The 13,267-nt window shown below is 33.9% G+C and overlaps 1 protein-coding gene across 7 annotated transcripts in view; it reads left to right on the plus strand.

The window, feature by feature from the left end:
- Nucleotides 1-13,267, plus strand: part of Usp32 (Ubiquitin specific protease 32) — a 73,301-nt gene that overhangs the window by 18,349 nt on the left and 41,685 nt on the right. For all 7 annotated transcript variants that reach the window (XM_090166395.1, XM_090166397.1, XM_090166398.1 and 4 more), the window contains exons 6-11: nt 565-696; nt 10,436-10,543; nt 11,075-11,187; nt 11,324-11,392; nt 12,107-12,190; nt 12,558-12,619. In XM_090166395.1, the coding sequence (XP_090022521.1) occupies nt 565-696; nt 10,436-10,543; nt 11,075-11,187; nt 11,324-11,392; nt 12,107-12,190; nt 12,558-12,619 (568 nt within the window). The remainder of the gene's footprint in view (nt 1-564; nt 697-10,435; nt 10,544-11,074; nt 11,188-11,323; nt 11,393-12,106; nt 12,191-12,557; nt 12,620-13,267) is intronic.

A 13,267-nucleotide genomic window follows, 5' to 3' on the forward strand; every position in this document is an offset into this window, starting at 1 on the left:
AATTGTTTTAACTCTAATTTTGTTTAGACTACCTGTATAATGGTCTAAGGTTTGTATTGTAAGGATTTCTATTAAGATAAATATTTTGTATAAATAATAGCAATAACATCCTATGAAATGTCGTTCATAAGGATAATTCCCCTTGATCTCTGATACGTACGAATAAGTTGGCATATTTTTTTACTGCTCTAGGCGGCTCCTTTTCAATTAGCATTTTGAATATAGTGTTTGTTTTGTAACTGTTAAAGAGTAACGGCAAAGTAGTAAAGTAATTATTAACATTTATAAAATCTTTATATATGGCCTTAATTACGTATTATAATAATTTGTTTTTCTGGGATTCATTTTGTTGTATATATGTGATGTATCAAACTTTGTTCTGATGAAGTTTTTTTTAAGACTGAAGAAATAATTATTTTTAGAAATTGCAAATCATTAAATAATACCCAAGGGGTAGTTTCTTTCATGTTTGGTAAATTCTACTTTAGAACGTAGGTGTATGTTAATTTAATTGATTTTGTTGCTCTTGTGTGCATTTCTCTTAAGTGGTAAATATTTTTCTAGTGGAGGAATCTGACATAATGGAATTGGAAAAACGTTACTGGTGTCTTAAGTCTCAATCACGGACAGGAAGGTTTGATTTGGAAACATTAGCTCCACTTATATCACCACCTTTTCCTTTGGCACTGTGTGAAGGTGAATTTAACTTTTTATATTTTTAATAAAAGTTTAAAACTTGTAGCTTCTGAAATCCTAAAATAGAGACAGCTGTAGCCTGTAGGCAACACAGCAGTCGCAACCCCTGCCCGTTTATCACCCACTTTGGTGATGTGGGACAAATTTGGTCTAACCTTTTTATAATTGATATTTTGCTTAGTCTATCTTCACCCGAAAATTATAATCTCCTATATGATAGCTTTGGCACTTAGAAAACTTAATACCATTGTAAAAATAAGCTTGTGGTGTCTAAGGCCTCTGGCTGACACCATTTGTTCTTTTTTTTTAAATTCAGCTTATGGTGTTAAACAAATAAGTAAAAATACATTCATTGGCTTTCTGGGCTTCTCTCAAATATGTTTACAAATTTCAAAGTTAAAAGATTAACTATTAATAAAATAATTATTGAAGTATAGGTATTTATTATGAAGCATGTTAAGGCTTGGTTTAATGATATTAGAGTAATAATGAAATTTTAGCATAGTTTTTAGAGTGAGGGGTCCGTCACTTTGAGGAATCTCGTACGGGCCTGCCCTTACCAAAAAATAAGTTGGATTTCAGTTTATATTTAGTTTGTATACACATTATTAGTTGATATTAACTTGGTATTAAGTAGGCTCAAGTTGTCAGCATATTTCAAGTTACTAGTTGAAGGGTTAATAAGTTTTTATTCAGTTGGTAGGAAAATACTTCTTTTTCTAAGTTTGTAATTAGTTGGTTTTTAGTAGTCAGGAAGTTTCATATTATTTTTAAGTTGGTTTTAATTAGTCAGGAAGTTACATATAATTTTTAAGTTGCTTTTAAGTAGTTAAATGTAAATGTTGATTCTGGTTTAGTTGGAAATAAGTTGATTAATAAAGACGATTTAAGTTATTTTTTAGTAGGCATTTGTCCCAAATACAAACTGAAAACCAAGTTGAAATACAAGTTGTTGTAAGTGGTTTTTAGCCAACTTATATTTTGGTAAGGGTGGATTCCGTGATTCCAAATCTCAGGAATCTTGAGAAACTAACATAAAATATATCTTGGAATCTTACTTGAATTGATGAATCAGATAAGAATCATGGAATCTCGTGCAAATCTTGAAATCGAAAATTTATTTAAGGAATATCAGTCATAAGCCTCAGTCACACTTAATGACCGAAAATGGTTTTTTAAGGATTTGAGACAGTTGTAATCAATCTAATCCTTACCAAAAAATAAGTTGGCTAAAAACCACTTAGGACAACTTGTATTTCAACTTGGTTTTCAGTTTGTATTTGGGACAAATGCCTACTTAAAAATAACTTAAATCCTCTTTATTAATCAACTTATTTCCAACTAAACCATAATCAACATTTACATTTAACTACTTAAAAGCAACTTAAATCCTACTAGGGAAACATCTAAAAACCAACTTAAGAATATTGTTATTTCCTGACTACTAAAAACCAACTAATTATAAACTTAGCAAAAGCAGTATTTTCCTACCAACTGAATAACAACTTATTACCCCTTTAATAGTAACTTGAAATATGCTGACAACTTGAGCCTACTTAATACCAACTCAATATCAACTAATAATGTGTATACAAACTAAATACCAACTGAAATCCAACTTATTTTTTGGTAAGGGAATTAGGTTCACTCTTGTGGTTGAAAACAATTGAAGAGATTCGAAACCTTTTTAGATCTATCGCTTATGTAGGAAACATTATTAGGGTCATTTTGTGAAACTAACTCAGTAAATAAAGACATAATCCTTATAAAAATAATAAAGTTTTTAATAAATAAAACAGGTTAAAATTAACTACATCTTAATGCATCAAAAACTCAAGCCAGACTAAAACAGACTGAACTTCTTAACAAACAGGTTGAAAGATACGCTCGGCAGTGCTGCCATGCTAACTGTTAAATATTTCCATTTTGTCGAATAGCTAAGTACACTCAACACTCCCTCTTACTTAGATATTCTATAATTAACTTGATTATTTCAAATTTAACATCATTAGAAAAATATTAAATTTTCTTCTTGGTAATATTTTGGTAAATCTGCCAAATTTTAATTGGTTCTTACAAACTCTATTTTGAATAAATGTTTAGAAATATAGTCTCTAACACAATGGTATCTAATGTCTATATGTTTAGTTCGGTTATTTTCTATACAGTTCTTGGAAAAACAAATCGCTGACTGGTTGTCACACTGGATAACCGGGCATTGATAATTAAGCTCATTCTGACACACGTCCGGTAAAATTTCTTGAATAATACGATCCAACCAGATTATCTCCTTTGACGCTTCAGATACTGCCATATATTCAGATTCCATTGTTGACTGCGCAACTGAGTTCTGTTTGCTAGACCGCCATAAAATTGAGTTCTTTCCAATTTGGACAATATATCCAGTTGTGATCTTTCTGTCATCAATGTCGGAACCCCACGAAGCATCACTGAACGCATTGATTCTCAAAGTATTTATTGAGCTATAATTTAAACAATAATCTTTTGTTGAGCACACGTATTTCAAAACATGTAAGGCATAGTTGTAATGCTTTTCTCCTGGCCTTGATTGAAATCTTGCTAGGTGGGAAACCACATATGCAATATCTGGACGAGTTCGTTGGGAAAGATATAACAATATGCCCAGTGGCGTCGGAACATTTTTGGAGCAGGGGGGGGGGGGGGGGGCAAGGACGTGGACATTTGTAGCAAACGGCCTAGCTCGCTCTGCTCGCTCGGCGGTGTGTGTTCAGGGACGATCTCATGGCGGCAAGGAGGAGTTGTTCGCAACTTTTCCCAATGATCGCACAGCTTAGTAGAGATGGCGGATTCGAAATTCAACAATAGGAAAAGTTCCACCAGTACCCCCTCGAATGAGTTTCAACTTGGCCCACAGTAGCGTAAGAAGTATATTTGAGCTGAGAGGGAGAGAGGTGCCAAAAAATGCGAAAAAGAATAACAACTATACAATACGATTTTTATTTTTATTTTACTTAAAATGTTAGAATAATATTTACAGTATTCAGTATAAAAATTTGGTGTTCAACGTTATCTCCAAATACTCCTTTTCTTTCGGGTGTTTTTTCGTCAAACTCCGCAACGACTTCATCTAGATTTAGTTCCACTGACTTATGCACATGGATAATCAATTAATGTGTTAACCGTTTCTGGGTCATTGTTGACCGAAGATACGTTTTAACACGCCTAAGGCGCTAAAGGATCTTTCACCGCCAGCAGCTGAGGCAGGTACGGTTTTTACCAAGCAAATTAGTTTAACCACTTCACCAAGTAAAGAGAAAACCGCTGTTTCATAGTTTCTGAACGTGTCAACTAGTTGATTAAAGGCAATTAGTAAATAATCTAGACATCTTTAAATGAAATATAATTAAGTTTAATGAAGACCAAAAGTTAGAATGTCAAAATATACATATCTCTCTCAAAAGAACATGACACAACAAGTAAAGTTTTAGTTTTGGTTTGCAGACGAAATTCGTCTGCTATATTGTCTGTTATGTTTAGCAGACAACATTAGTCTGCAGACGACATTTACAATATCCTATGCAAAGTACAGCAAAAGCCTTACAGTAATATTTAATTCTTTCGTTATCGCTGACAACATCATCAACTGAGCGTGTAAAAGATCGACTTGAAAATCTGAATTACAGACGCCCAGTATCTCATTGACATTTTCTTTAGAAGGAACGTTTCCTTTGGAGGCTTCTAATAATATACTTTCAAGTAAAATTACTCGATCGATTCCGGGTTGAGAAAAACGCCGGTTTAATTCGGAAATGACGTAATCTAACATACCGAAGTATTCTTTTCTCATATTGTCTTTTGGGCTTAGTGATGCTGCGGTGGATGGGTTGGCTGTTTGTTCATAACGCCTAGGTATCTTTTTTTTTCTAGGCTCTTTCGGGCTTTTAAGTTGCAATTTTTCTGCCGTAATTTCAGTTTCGCTCCAAATTTCTTCAAAAACTTTATCGGAACGAATATCGGCAATAGTCTTGTTTAAAACGTCAGATGCTTGTTTAGCACCCGAACCGGTGATATCTATCTTTTGTAGTGTCTTATCTAAAATTTCGCAAGGAGTGAAGGTAGAAAAAGAGGCCCGCAATGCGAAAACCGTCTCAAACTGATTTAGTTTTCTTTCGTACCCTTTTAAAACCGGTCTTCTATTATCACTTACCGCGTTTTTGTCGCTCAATATCTCCGAAACGGTTTTCAGAACTCTCTCGTAGTTTTGAAGAAACCTTTTCATTGACGAAGACCGTACAGTCCATCGGGTGGGACACAATGGGAGAAGACTTTTTGCACTTGGTATTTCTTCTTCTGGTGATGTTGCCGCTGTTACGATGTTGGCATATAACGTTTTTCGCTTTGAAGACTCCAAAATAATGTTGGACACGTCCTTAACGGCAGTTAGCGTATCATTAACCATTTCGCACTTTCTCCCACATTCTTGCAAGACCAAATCTAGGGCGTGGTTGGAGCAGTGCACATACATAGACTTTAGCTGCAACTGTTCAATTTTAACTTTCAGGCCATTGATAGAGCCAGACATATTTGCCGCACCATCAAAACAGAGTCCTATTAAATTTTCAAAACTGAGACCAATTCGAAGTAGCATATCATTTACTACAGTGAACAGAGTGGCGGCTTTAGAGTCGGGTGAATTGTACATTCCAATGAAATCTTCGTACGATTGTAGAGTTTCCGGATCGGTATAACGAATGCACAAGGTAACCCTTACCAAAAAATAAGTTGGATTTCGGTTTGTATTTAGTTGGTATACGCATTATTAGTTGATATTGAGTTGGTATTAAGTAGGCTCAAGTTGTCAGCATATTTCAAGCTACTATTAAAGGGGTAATAAGTTGTTATTCAGTTGGTAGGAAAATACTGCTTTTGCTAAGTTTATAATAGTTGGTTTTTAGTAGTCAGGAAATTACATAATATTTTTAAGTTGGTTTTTAAATGTTTCCCTAGTAGGATTTAAGTTGCTTTTAAGTAGTTAAGTGTAAATGTTGATTCTGGTTTAGTTGGAAATAAGTTGATTAATAAAGAAGATTTAAGTTATTTTTAAGTAGGCATTTGTCCCAAATACAAACTAAAAACCAAGTTGATATACAAGTTGTCCTAAGTGGTTTTTAGCCAACTTATTTTTTGGTAAGGGAAACTGCTCCTTTCCAGAAATATCGGTTGTTCCATCAGCAATGATAGAATAAAATGGACTCTTCTTGATTTTTGCAAGGACGCCCCTCTGGATGCGTAATGCCATACATTCCAATATTTCGTTCTGTATATCCGCACTTAGCCAATTGTCTCGTTTTTCTATCCAATGTTTTAAGCCGGTAACATCCTCAGCTCGTTCAAGTAGAAGTTTGTGCAAGTTCCCAGATTCATTTAAGTGCCCCCTTAAAGCTTGACCAGTTCTAGCTAAGTAATGCAATGAACTAACTATGGTTTTGAGAATTTTCCTGTTTGAGAGTTGTTGTTCTTTGGAGTGCCGACTAATGAGTTGAGCCACAGATACCGTCGTAGACGCTTTTACGCAATTTAAATGATACAAACTTTTCTCGTGCTTTTTAAACTTCTCTGTGGCTTTTTTCCAATTTTTAAATCCGGTGTTGAGAAAAGTTAGTTCTACGCTTTCATTTGCGCGCTTACCTCTTTTTTCTTGCGCGCAAATAAAACAGAGGACTGCATCACGACGTGTATCATAATGAAGCCATTGAAAAGTTTTAAACCAACTACTATGGCATGACCTATTAGAATTATTTTTAGGAAATGAAAATTTTTCATCTGGATTACATTTCTCGGTGAGACTTTGGTGTACGTGTGCTTCCTGGTCTGAGCTTGTCGAAGGTTGAGGCGTTGTACTTGTATAATCCAAAGTGCCAGAATCAACATCGTCAGTCCGTAGTTTCTGGAGCCTGTGATATTTCAAACCCAATTGCGTCATTTGATGCGCAGGAATCGATGTTTTCTTTAGAAGAGGCTGAAGAGCTTTGACTTGAGTTTAATTTGGCTTTATTTATCCAATCAAGTACACTCGGATTTTTTTTAGACATGGGAACGTATATCTATGTTAACACTACTGATTTAATTTATTTTACTCCTAAGTAAAAAAAATATACTTCGAGTTGAATATACTGATTTAAGGTCTAAGACTGACTTTAGTTTAAAACAAATCAGCTGAAATCCAAGGATAATACCAAATTTAATAAACCTTTCTATTTCCAAAGCAAAAATATAATTTCTCATTAACGCAATTCACGTCAACACCTATCCAGATCGAGGCTTGGAAAGTTCTGGACAAAGCCGTGTACTTTAACCTTAACCGGGTCAGTCTCATTTTCAGACTCAAATTTAAAAATAGGGGGAACAGTGGAACGCTAAAAATAGAGGTAGATATCGGTGCTTTATAATATAACCAACAAACTTTGTTAAATTTTCGTTTATGTTTATGTAAATATACGTAAAATATTACAAATATGCAGCAACATATAGAGTATTATAGAGACCGATATGACATCACAGTAAGTACTAATTATTCACTCGCTTTAAGCTAGCAGTCAGGGCCGTGTTAGGGAACTTTGGGGAATATAGAAATGTTAGTATTATTGTTCTACTGCTTGTAACTGCGGTGGAAAAACGTTTGGTTAATGTAAATATAATATTTTTTTACTTTTGTCTAAACAGTTTTTATCTTGTTGGGTATCCTGCGTTATCCAAAAATGTAATAAGGTAGCATTATGCCGTATTTTGGCTTACTAAGTTCCTTAGATTATATTTTATAACTCTTTATATATTGTGCTGTTTGTACATTTTATTTTATTTAAAAGGTTTTGATTAACTTATCGCATAGATATATTTCTATTCACTGTACCTGTGCTTAAGACAGCTCCGCTAGCGAAGGTTTGGCTTCATCCCACTTTTTATAACGGTCTTATAACGGTATTCCGAATAAGGTTGTCGCATTTTTAGTTCGCGATGATTTCTAAATTCGATTTGATTTTCTATCAACAGTAGTTCCCGAACGCAGCCTAATTGTCTAACATATGTAGAACGTGAAGTTGCGCGTGTCAACGTTAATTAACCTTGTAGAGGCTTCAGCGGGAAATTCAACGGAAAATGTATTTTCTTGCTTTCCAAAATTTTAAACTCTATGCAAGGGCTTTTGAAATATATGTTTCTATCAACCCGACACGGACTGGGCTATTAAATTTTTTGGGTCGGGGTTTATTTTTTATTTTATTCCAAATCCAAATAAAACGAAAAAACCCTGAGCGAGAGCTTAGCTACAACCAAAACGGGGAAGGAGCCAGCCTATAGGAGTTTTCATAAAATGTTGTTCCCCCCCACAACACAAATTGCCACTCAGTCTTTGATGGGAGTTCAGTTCAGTTCGTTCCAGTTCGAAAAACCTTCGGCGCGACTCGCATGAATGTATGTCAAGCTGGCTGACATGTTTCCCAAAAATCAATAAAAACCAAAGACTACAGACAGTTCAATGTCCCTTCCTAGAGTATATCACCTCCTAGGCAGTTCTTTGATGTAGATTTTATGAAAACACCTATTATCTCAGCCACTTCTCTGGTTTGAAGGTACAAAAGTCGCGTCACACTCGCCTCTTGTTCGCCGTTGTTTTGATTTCGTTTTTCGTTTTTCTTTTAAATAGATGTGACACTTTTGAATGATTTTTGTCACTTTTGTAGTTAGAAAACGCTTCAAAATAAAAATTCCAAAAAACCCCCGACCCGACCGGTTTTTTGGGGTTTTTTCTCTCCCCGACTTAAATGTCACCCCGTACGATCACTAAGCCTCTGTATTATCTCTGGGTATTCTCGCGCGTATTACAATTGATTAATTTGGACGGCTCGAATTTGGAACTTAGAAGGCCATTCGAATCTCAAGTAGACGGAAAATATAGTGAGCCCCTTTACAGGGTGGCAAATAAGCAATTCTTGAAAGTGAACTAGTAAGTGGCAGTGACCATCGACCAAGCCATCGACCCTGTGCCCTGAAATAGTGGCCTGAAATACATGAACTGATCTATAATATGTATCCATAGATCAATTTGAATTAAAGGCCCCACTGGCCGGCCTTTGAATTACTACAATTTCCTGTGCAAAACTATAATCTTAAAGCATTAAATATATAATAATTATAATAATAATAATAATAATTATTAGCTAGGCTAATACCCAAGGCACCACCTTAGGCCTAAGTCATCGAGCGACTTTTAAAGAATTCAATTCAGGTAGTTGGGTTACAATGTGTATGAGGGGGGTGGCAAGCCCTTCATGCCACGCGAGCCAACAGCTCCCTACACTAACTATTATATTATATAATATTAAAGCGTTCAATATTTAATCTTAAAGCGTTCAATATTTAGAAACTATGATGTAGGGGATGAAAAGCACCTGCTACTCGATTTTTGGGCTGGATTTTTCAAACACCAGTGGGACCCTTTTTATTTAATTGTCCGGTGAACCACGGACCCCTCGACTGACCCTTTTCGATTTAAATTTTAAACTGACCTAGACAATTTTTAACTGGTCATTTGCCTTGTAACACACAATGTTCTATAAGATTTGGGCAGCTAGATTTGTTTCGAGAATCGCGGAATCGAACAAGAATTGCGGAGTTAAACATGTGGGGGATTAATGGCAATTAGTAAATAGTCTAGACATCTTGAAATGAAATTTAATGAATACCTAAAGTTAGTATAGCAAAATATACATCTCTCTCTCTCTCAAAAAGAACATGACACAACAAACAAAGTTTTAGTTTTGGTTTGCAGACGAAATTCGTCTGCTATATTGTCTGTTATATTTAGCAGATGACATTAGTCTGCTAGATTGTCTGCATTGACTTTGCAGACGACATTTATAATAACCTATGCAAAGTACAGCAAAGTCCTTACAGAGCAAGAATCAAGAGGGGAATCGCGGAATCAAAATAGAATCACAGTTTATTAAGGAATCATGGTGAAATCTTAGCAGAATCTTGATTTCTGATTCCTTGATTCAGAATCTCGTACACGATTCCTCGAAGTGACGGACCCCTCATTTTAGAGATATCAAGTTTCCAATCTATCTGGAATTCTTAATGCCAGTTTATAAAAAAAAACTGTTAAGGAACTTTCTATACTAAACATTTAAATATCTAATTTAAAATAAACACAAAGTTATGTTGCCAATTTTTTGTATCACCAAAATATATTTCAGCACCATATGGTTAGGTGGTGCTGCCATAGTTTTTGGTAACAAATATAATTTTAAAACTAAATAGAACTAAAATTTTGTATAACAATTGGATCAGTACGTTGAAAAGAATTCATAAATGTTTCACATTTTCACTAACTAAATATGTTAGTGTAAAACTAGACCATTTTTGTATGTATCATTTTAAATTTTGAGATAACTTAAATGAGAAAGTGTATTGAAGTATCTTAAACTAACTGTTTCCCAAATATATACGCTGTCCATTTTTCTGGTTGTGACTAAATGAAATCCATACCCGTTTAATAGACAATTATAAGTGAGAGCACTGATTTCGCAGTTTTATGAAGCTTTGTGTCAAAATACTATATTTATATGGATTCTTGCTTCTATCAAATAGAATGATTAAAAATTTTTAGTTAATTTTTTTATTTTATTACGGTTTACTTATAATGAATATTGATTTTAAACCCTATTAACATTTTGGTCATGATAAATGCTTATTTTAGGTTTTTTCAATGCATTTGATGAAAACAGAGATGGTCATATTGATTTTAAAGAGATGGCATGCGGCATTAGCGCTTGCTGCAAAGGCCCACTTGTGGAACGCCATAAATGTAAGTTTTTCTTAATATCATAGCGTAGAAATTGTGACATAGGAATTTCGCTAAGATAGTTTCAAAATTTGGTGTAAATATTAAAAAAATTTACAACTTTGAAACACTACCCTTACCAAAAAATAAGTTGTCAGAGAATAGTAAGAGTCTTAAGACCAGCAGGTAGTGCATTCCAAAGAATCGAACCACGATAAGCAATACTCATTTGACTGTTGTTTGATGTTTTAGTATGAATAAACATATTTCTGTCTGAAGCTCTAGTGGTATGGAGTTGAATAAAGTTAACTTTTTTAAACATTTCTTTTATGTAAAATGGATACATTCCATGACATGACAATATGGACTTTTCTTTTTGTGTCAGGGAAAGTTCAGTAAATGAGTATGTACATATTTAGCTGAAGTCCTTTTTACTTCCAGAACAAGTTTTCCCATCGTAATTTGTAGTACCTGCGCAATATACAAATCCTAGATTTAATTAACTTGTTATTTACATTTTCAATATGTAATTTTATTAATAACAATTTTTTTTAGTTTGCTTCAAAATATTTGATCAGGATCAAGATGGCTCACTATGTAAAAATGAAGCGTATTCAATGGTGCTGGCATTGCTTCATGTTCGAAGCGAGAGTTGTTTTAAAAATGAGGTAAGTTTAAACTCTGTATGCCAGCCACACATTTATAAAACAAAATTAGTTTCCACCAGCATTCATTTCCTGACCTCCCTGGCCTTCCACTAATGCCATCTTAACTTTTCTACAGTATTTTGTTTTTTTCTTTTAGAGTATCAATTACAGTAGTCAAATTGAGGAAATAGTAGATAATTTATTTGGAAACTATGACACTAACAAGGTATGTTTTCTCTTATTATCCCTTACCAAAAAATAAGTTGGCTAAAAACCACTTAGGACAACTTGTATTTCAACTTGGTTTTCAGTTTGTATTTGGGACAAATGCCTACTTAAAAATAACTTAAATCCTCTTTATTAATCAACTTATTTCCAACTAAACCAGAATCAACATTTACATTTAACTACTTAAAAGCAACTTAAATCCTACTAGGGAAACATCTTAAAACCAACTTAAAAATATTATGTAATTTCCTGACTACTAAAAACCAATTAATTATAAACTTAGCAAAAGCAGTATTTCCCTACCAACTGAATAACAACTTATTACCCCTTTAATAGTAACTTGAAATATGCTGACAACTTGAGCCTACTTAATACCAACTCAATATCAACTAATAATGTGTATACAAACTAAATACAAACTGAAATCCAACTTATTTTTTAAGCCCATCATTACCGTAAAATTAAATGACATTCAAAACCATTTTAAAATGTATTGTTATAATACTGTAATGAACTAAAACCAAAATCTTTAGAGCAACTTTTTTCGCACACATTTGTATCATTCAACTAAGTGATTTTCAGTAAAACTAGTAACCAAGTTTTTGTAATTAAATTTATTTTTCTGATGCTTCTTCCAATTATGAAGATATGGAAGCACCATTTCTATTCTAGTAGAGGTTCAATTGTTTTAAATTTGATGTTTTTTATTAAGGACAACACAATATCACTGGATGAATATCTAGTGTGGTCTGTGGGACAAACTCTACCATTAGATTTACTCAATGTACTATTTCAGGTAAGAAATTTGTTTTATTTTTTTTACTTTGATACTGAATTTATGTATTTAAGTTGCAATTTCTGTACTAAATAACAATAGCTTTCATAATTGGTTCTTGATATTAAAATACGTTAAAAATAACTGCTAAGTCTTCAGTCTTGACTTTATTCCACATCCAATAAGTGAGGTGCTCGAAGTTGGATTATGCTAAAAGCACCATAAATGTTTTGTATTGAAGGCTGAAGTGTTTAAATTTACAAATTTGTTAATTTAAATGCCCTGTCGGTGGGTGATAGAATAAGATCCCTCATTATATTTACCATTAAAATCAGTTAAATTTTGATTTTTTCAAATGGTTCAATCAATAACAATTTGGAATTTTCAGGTATGCCATGTGGTTTTTGGCTTGAAACCTACTACTAAAGAAGATGAAGGTGATATTGTCAGGTGAATTCCAATGAATTATTTTACTTTTAAGTAATTTGTGTTAGTGATCGTACTGGAACCCCAACCCCGAACCTGACTCTACTTGGGTCAGGTTGTTAAATTTTTTGGTTGGGGGGGGGGGGGGGGCTTTTTTTGGTCTGGTTTTCCAAATAAAAAAAAATTGAAAAAACGCCTGAGCGAGCGCTTAGCTACCACCAATATGGGGAAGTAGGGGGCAAGCCATCCTATTCTCTCAGCCACTTCTCTCATTCGAAGTTACAAAGGTCGTGTCACACTTTCCAGGTTCGCTGTTGTTTTGATTTCGTTTTTGGTTTTACTTTTACTTTTAAATAGATGTGCTACTTTTGAACGAGTTTGGTCACTTTTGTAGTAAGGAAATGTTAAAAATAAAAATTCGAAAAAACCCTTACTCGACCCGGGTTTTTGAGTTTTTTTCTCTCCTCAACCCCGACTACGATTCAAATGTCGCCCCGTACGATCACTAATTTGTGTCCCAATACATTTTCACCATTTTGGATGTAGTGCGTTGGTTTTGAACCAAATACAAATTCTTATCTGATTTTAAAATATTTACCATTTTTGTGGAGCATTCGTGAAAAGATGAGGTAAAATTAAATATTAGCTTTGTCATAAAGTTGTTTAATGACG

This window comes from Leiobunum rupestre, chromosome 2 (assembly GCF_980474605.1).
Source record: "Leiobunum rupestre chromosome 2, qqLeiRupe1.1.hap1, whole genome shotgun sequence".
Lineage (NCBI taxonomy): Eukaryota > Metazoa > Arthropoda > Arachnida > Opiliones > Sclerosomatidae > Leiobunum > Leiobunum rupestre.